Source organism: Melanerpes formicivorus, unplaced genomic scaffold, assembly GCF_026170545.1.
Source record: "Melanerpes formicivorus ecotype bairdi unplaced genomic scaffold, bMelFor1.0.p_v2 SCAF_34, whole genome shotgun sequence".
In the NCBI taxonomy this organism is placed as follows: domain Eukaryota; kingdom Metazoa; phylum Chordata; class Aves; order Piciformes; family Picidae; genus Melanerpes; species Melanerpes formicivorus.
In genome coordinates this window covers 2,084,140-2,090,763 of record NW_027142386.1, presented here as the reverse complement: position 1 = coordinate 2,090,763, position 6,624 = coordinate 2,084,140, and the positions used below count along the sequence as shown (strand labels likewise).

General features: G+C 62.8%; 1 protein-coding gene across 1 annotated transcript; it reads right to left on the bottom strand.

Annotated features, from left to right (window-relative positions):
- Window positions 1-214: 214 nt before the first annotated feature.
- RPL36 (ribosomal protein L36) lies at window positions 215-3,330 on the bottom strand. The gene is made up of 4 exons (XM_068156374.1): window positions 3,225-3,330; window positions 3,059-3,153; window positions 1,383-1,517; window positions 215-339 (listed from the first exon to the last, which is right to left on the bottom strand). Exons 2-4 carry the CDS (start codon window positions 3,149-3,151, stop codon window positions 250-252), a joined length of 318 nt encoding a protein of 105 aa, XP_068012475.1. The 5' UTR covers window positions 3,152-3,153; window positions 3,225-3,330; the 3' UTR covers window positions 215-249.
- Window positions 3,331-6,624: the final 3,294 nt, after the last annotated feature.

The window sequence follows — 6,624 nt, the reverse complement described above, 5'->3', positions numbered from 1 at the left end:
CAGAGAGGCTTCCACACCCTGGGACAGGCCAGCTCCACATGCTCTGCAGGGTCACCCTTCTAGGAGAGGCCACAAGCCAGCACAGGAGCTCCAGGAGCAGCATCTCCAGCTGCAAGGAAAGAGTCACACAAGTTCTGCACTACTGCAGGGCAGGGCCCTCAGCACCCCCAGGGGCAGCCCAGCCCAAGGTGCCATCAACAGCCACTCACTGGGGTTGTGAGAAAGGATTTATTGGAGCCAGGCCACAGCTCAGTCCTTCTTTGCAGCTGCTTTCCTCATGGCTGCCAGGACATTGCTCAGCTCTTCTCTCTTCCTCTTGGCACGGATGTGAGTGCCAACCTGCAGAGAGAGCAGCACAAGGTGAGTGCCAGCCTGCAGGGGCACTCACACTCAGTGTCCACCCCAGCACACAACACAACTTGGCTGCAGGATGGTGAAGTCCTGGTAGCCAGAGACCAGACCTGCCCATCCACCTCCAGTGGCCAGCCAGGCACCACCTGCCCTCACCTCTGCAGCACCTGACTCAGCCCTGTGCACTCAGCCCAGCCCCAGCCCTCTCCTGGGCTGATCCCCAGCAGTGTGGGCAGCAGGGGCAGGGAGGGGATTCTGCCCTCTGCTGTGCTCTGCTCAGTCCCTCCTGCAGTGCTGGGGCAGCTCTGGAGGCCTCAGCACAGACAGGGACCTGGTGGAGCAGGGCCAGAGGAGGCCACAGCAATGCTGGCAGGGCTGGAAGCCCTCTGCTGGGAGGCCAGGCTGAGAGCCTGGGGCAGCCTGAAGAGGAGAAGGCTCCAGGAGAGCTGGGCAGGGACTTCTGACAAAGACATGGAGTGACAGGATGAGAGATGATGGCTTCAAACTGGAAGAAGCTGGATTCAGGATAGTCACTGGCAAGAAATTGTTCCCCATGGAGCTGGTGAGGCACTGGAGCAGGTTACTGGGAGATGATGTAGAGGCTCCAAGCGTGGAGGTGTTCAAGGCCAGGCTGGATGAGGCCTTGAGCAGCCTGTGCTGGTGGGGGCAGGGGCTTGGAACTGGATGATCTTGAAGGCCCCTTCCAACCCAAACCATTCTGTGACTTTTTACTCAGGTACTTGGTGCAAGGTGGAAGCTGCTTCCAGCTCTCATGGCTGCCACCAATGAACTCATGGTTCCCAGTCTCCCCCAGCACTGCTCTGCTCTTCCCATACCCAAGGTGCAGATAGTGCAGAACCAGCACAGCAGGTCTGGAGCCCCAGCTCTCCCACCCAGCCCACAGCACATTGCCCTCCCCAGGCAACTGCGAACCAAAGAGGAGGAGTTAAACAGCAAAGACTCCCCAGGGAAAGGCAGGAAGGGCCCCCAGCAGCCTGGGCCATGCCCATGAGGATGCCAGCCTGACCTACCCGCTTCTTGATGAACTTGAGAGCTCGTTTGTCCTTGGACACCTTCAGCAGCTCCATGGCTCTCCGCTCGTAGGGCGCGAAGCCGCAGACCTCCCGGATCATGTCCCGCACGAACTTGGTGTGCTTGGTGAGGCGCTGGGGGCAGAGGGCAGGGGGCATGGGCAACCTGACCACAGCCAGGCTGGGCCGGACTGAGCTCCAAACCCAGCCCCTGGCATGCCCCAGGGCGCGCCAGCCCCTGCCAGATGCCCTGCAGCAGTGACCCCGAGCAGGTCGGCCGCGCTCTGTGCTCTGCTCCTCCCCTTCAGCAGCAGTGTGCACACAGCAGGGTCGCAGAGGGTCTGCTCTGCTGCACCCCTCAGCCACCACATCCAACCACACTGCTTCAGCAAGCGGGGAGACAAGCTGCCAGCTGCCCTAACCTCTCCTGGCACACATCCACGGCACCTGGGTAACTGCCACTGTGTCGCTGCTGGGCAGGGGACAGCCCTGGGGTTGCCAAGGGGCACAGAGGGAGCCTTCAGAACGCCCCCAGCCTCTTTCTGTGCCACTGCTGGTTCTGGCTGGGGAAGGGTTAATGCTCCCCACAGCAGCTGGCACGGGCTGGGGCTGTGCTGGCAGCACTGCTGGTCACACAGGGCTGGGTCCTCACTGCTGACCCAAGGGCTGCTCTGCTCCCCACACCACAGCAGGCTGCACAAGGAGCTGGGAGGGGGCAGGGCTGGGACAGCTGACCCCAGGTGACCAAAGGGACATCCCAGCCCATACCACAGCCTGCCCAGCACAGAGAGCTGGGGGAAGAACACCGTGGGGGACACCTGAGTGCTGGGGTTCCTGCTCCCAAGTCACCCTTATGGGTGCTGCAGCCTGGCTCTCCTGGGGCTGGCTGAGCCTGCAGTGGGGATGAGCTCCTTGGTTTGCTTCTCTTGTGCAGAGCTTTTGGGGCACCTGGTCAGGAGTCCTCATCTCAACCCAGGACTTTCCTCACTTGTTCTGATTCTCTTCCCCCTCTCAGCAGAGGGGAGTGAGTGAGTGGCTGCGGTGGGGCTGAGCTGCCAGCTGAAGTTACACCAACACCCCGCTGCCTGCTGAGCCTCAGCAGTGCCTGGAACTCATCTGCCTTGGGGCTGCTCTGCTGCCAGCTCTGCCGTACCCAACGCCTTCACTCCACACCCGCTCCCACACACGCATTCGGTGCTTCTCACCATTCAAGCCCCCCTCCATGGGCACCTCCCCAGCCCAGCCTGCAGCAATGCAGCAGCCACACATTCAGCTCCCACCCACCGCTGCTGGTGTGGCCGCCCGCACCGGGGCACCTACACCTCCGTTAGACCTCCAAGTCAGACGGCACAGCAAGCACCTGCAGGCACCCAACAGCCTCCTGCAGTCCAGCACAGCCACCCCACCACCGGCGGCTGCTCGGAAGGAGCCGAGCTGCAGCCTTCCCTCAGGGCGGCCCTGAGCTGCGAGGAGCTCTAGCCGGGAGATGGAGGCGGAACTGGATCGGCACTGCCCTGTTCCTGGTACGCCCGTACAGCGAACCGCGCACCCCAGGAGCCGTCCGGAGCTCCCCGTCAGGCTGCGGCGGGCAGCAGCCCCTGCGCCCGACCCAGCCCCGCAGCTGCCGGCAGAACCTCCCCGGGGGCCCGGCGCGGCCGCACTCGCCTGACACTCACCCCGCGGCGCCGGCACTGCCTGGGCTTGGACACGTTCTTCGTCACCTTGTAGCCCTTGTTGAGGCCCACGGCCATGGGGTAGCGGATCGCCATGTCTGCGGGAGAGAGCGGTCAGACCGGCCGCCGATGGAGGCGGATGGACGCCAAGCCCCGGCCCGGCCCTTACCTGCTGCTCGCTGATGGCGCCGCGCCGGAAGGAGGGAGCGCGCGCGGGACGCCGGGACAGTGCCTCTTCCGGCCGCGCGCCGCCACCAGGGCGCGGGCAGGGGCCGGGAGGGGAGGGCGCCCCCTGCGGGCAGGCGGTGTCCTCGCCGCCGGCCGCAGAGAGCTTAGGCCGCCAGCCCGGGTTGGAACCGGAGGGGGTCGGTTAGGCCACGGCCAGCGGCGGCGCGGCGGAAGGGCTCGAGGCTCCTCCCTCCGCGCTGCTGCCGGCCGTTGCTCGGCGGCGGCCCGAGAAGTTGGTTGCTTCAGCTTGGATGTGAGGAAGAAGTTGTTCCCCAGGAGGGTGGTGAGAGCCTGGCACAGGCTGCCCAGGGAGGTGGTGGCAGCCTCAGCCCTGGAGGTGTTTGCAGCCAAGCTGGAGGTGGCTGTGAGCAACCTGCTGTGGTGTGAGGTGTCCCTGCCCGTGGCAGGGGGTTGGAACTGGCTGAGCCTGGAGGTCCCTTCCAGCCCTGCCAGCTCTGCGGTTCTAACCCCTGCCAGAGCAGGGTCACCCAGGGCAGCTCACACAGAGCACAGCCAGCTGGGGCTGGAAAGCCTCCGCAGAAGGAGACTCCACAACCCCTCTGGGCAGCCTGCTGCAGGGCTCTGCCACCCTCACAGTGCAGCAGCTCCTCCTCATGTTCAGGTTGGACTTCCTCTGTTCAGCTCTGTGCTCACTGCCTCTTGTCCTGTCCCTGGGGACCACTGAGGAGAGTCTGGCTCCATCCTCCTGCCACCCACCCTTGGTTCTCTGTAAGCACTGATCCCCTTCAGCCTCCTCTGCCAGCTAAGCAGCCCCAGCATCCTCAGCCTCTCCATTCCTTAGAACTGAAACCACTGAGCTGGGAAGAAAAATACTAACTGACAAGACCACAGTAAATCTTGGCTTTTTAAACACACAACTGAGCTTCACACCTTGCTGCCAGGCACAGACACTCTTTGGTGCCACAGGACTCTGCAGGGCAGCTGTCCCTGACAAATGCCACCTGTGGGGAACTGTGATCCACCTGTGGAGCCCTTGGTGGGCCAAGAAGAGACTGACCTTGAACAGATTGTTGTGCACCCTTGAATACCTGGAAAGGCCCTGAGCTGAAGGTGTAGGCAGCTTGCAGCTGCTTGTGACAGACCCTTGGGTAACCTGCTTGAGGCAGAGAAACTGCAGGGTTGAGACTGAGGAGCTGCAGGAGAAGAGACTCAGCCTAATGCAGCAATAACTATGGCAGGATGGCAATAACCACAAGAATCTAAGAGCAACTTGCTAACCAGCTGGAAGCAGCCAGGTCAGCGTGATAAACACATCAATATGTGCTGGGTGAAGGAAGAAGAACTCTGCTTACAACCACAAGCGTATGTGTCGCTTCTGGCTGCCGCCGTGACAGTGCCAGCCGCCGGTGGGCGCCGCCGGGCTGGCCCCAGCGCTGCTCTCCGCAAGAGGGCAGGGTCCGGACAGACAGCTGCGGGCTGGGGCCGGGGCTGGAGCCGGGGCTGGAGCCGGAGCCGGGGCTGGAGCCGGGGCTGGAGCCGGGGCTGGAGCCGGGGCTGACGCTGGGGCTGGAGCCGGGGCTGGAGCCGGGGCTGACGCTGGGGCTGGAGCCGGGGCGGGAGCCGGGGCTGGAGCCAGGGATGGAGCCGGAGCTGGGGCGGGGCTGGAGCCGGAGCTGGGGCCGGGGCTGGAGCCGGGGCTGGAGCCGGGGCTGGGGCCAGGGCTGGAGCCGGAGCTGGCGCCGGGGCTGGGGCCAGGGCTGGAGCCGGGGCTGGCCCCGCGCCTGCCGCCGCCCTTGTGCCTGGGGATGGCTGCTCGGGGGGTGCAGACCGCAGGATGCCAGGGGTCGGAAGGGACCTCCGGAGCTCATCCAGTCCAACCCCCTGCCAGAGCAGGACCACAGAACCCAGCACAGGGCACACAGGAGCACACCCAGATGGCTCTGGAAAGTCTCCAGAGTCTCCACAACCTCTCTGGGCAGCCTGCTCCAATGCTCTGGGACCCTCACAGTGAAGTTCCTCCTCATGTAAAGGTGGAACCTCCTGTGCTGGCGTTTCCATCCCTTGCCTCTTGTCCTGTGTGGCAGGGTGCAAGTGAGCAGAGCCTGGCCCCTCCCTCTTGACCCCCAGCCCTCAGATATTTAGGTTCCCTGTCTGGGACCCCTCCTGCTTTGTCTCTGTGCCCACCAGGCTCTCTGCCCCTGAAACAACCCCTTGCCTAGGGCAGAAGGCTGCTGAGCTCTGCAGCTGGGCTGTGAGCACCAACCCCCAGCAGTGTGCTGCAGGCATGGGGGCTCTGCCCCACCACCCTGACTGCTGCCATGATCCCTTCCTGACACCTTCTGCTTCTCCACTCGACCTGCAGACACTTTGCTGGGCAGTTCCCAAACTCTCCTTGGGTTTCTCCTCATTTTAGCTTCCTATGCTTCATTGAACACCCCAAAAGCAAAAGGCTCTTTCAGACCTTGGCTTCCCACCGTAAGACCCTGGGAGAAAATCCATTTCCAGCAGCTTTTCCCCATCCCAGCAGTGGGAAATGCCTCTCCCACGTTCCCAGCACTTGCAAACAGTTTGTACCTCAGCTGAATTTCCCTTTCTTCTGGATTCTGCATCAAGGCTCCACACTCCCTGACTTATTCCTTTCCCAGAGCCACTGTGAGCACATCACAGAATCCCAGCATGGTGAGGCTGGAAGGGACCTCTGGAGGTCATCCAGTCCAAGCCCCCCTGCCAGGGCAGGTCACACAGGAACACATCCAGATGAGCCTTTAAAGTCTCCAGAGCAGGAGACTCCACAACCTCTCTGGGCAGCCTGCTCCAGGCCTACAGCACCCTCACACCAAACAAGTTTCCCCTCCTGCTCAGACTGGAACCTCCTGGGCTCCAGTTTGTACTCCTTGCTCCTTGTCCTGGCCCTGGGCACCACTGAAACCCTGCACAGGGCTCCTCACACCCAGCACTGCTGCAGCTGAGGATGGAAATACCCCCAGGCACCAAGATAGAACAGGGCTCTGAAAAGAGGATGTGGAGGCAGCAGGAGTGATAAGATCTGCCTCTGCCAGCTAGGGAGTAGCTGTCAGACCCAGCAGTGATGAGGAGCAAGGTCCCCTTGCTGGGGCAGCTCTGCTGTGCTGGCACTGCCTGGGCAACTGGCAGGAGCTGGCACCAAAGCTTCACTGTGCTCTTGGAGGAGGCAGGAGAGAGCTGGGGAAGGGATCCAGCCAGCCCCTGTGGGTCACATGCTGGAGGTGGAGGAGTGCCTGGAGTGTAAAGGGGTTGTCCAGGGAGCAGAGCCAAGCCAAGATCCTTGCTTAAGCTTCTTGAGAGGGCAGTGAAGGTCACTGCAGAGCTGCCCTCTGAATGGAACCTCTGAATGAAACCTC

What these genes read in the sequence shown, in the direction of transcription:
- RPL36 (XM_068156374.1), bottom strand. Translation starts at nt 3,151, where the DNA reads ATGGCGATCCGCTACCCCATGGCCGTGGGCCTCAACAAGGGCTACAAG. An exon ending in GGCAGTGCCGGCGCCGCGGG is followed by an intron (nt 1,518 to 3,058) that starts GTGAGTGTCAGG and finishes CTCTGCCCCCAG; the next exon opens with CGCCTCACCAAGCACACCAA. An exon ending in TCAAGTTCATCAAGAAGCGG is followed by an intron (nt 340 to 1,382) that starts GTAGGTCAGGCT and finishes CTCTCTCTGCAG; the next exon opens with GTTGGCACTCACATCCGTGC.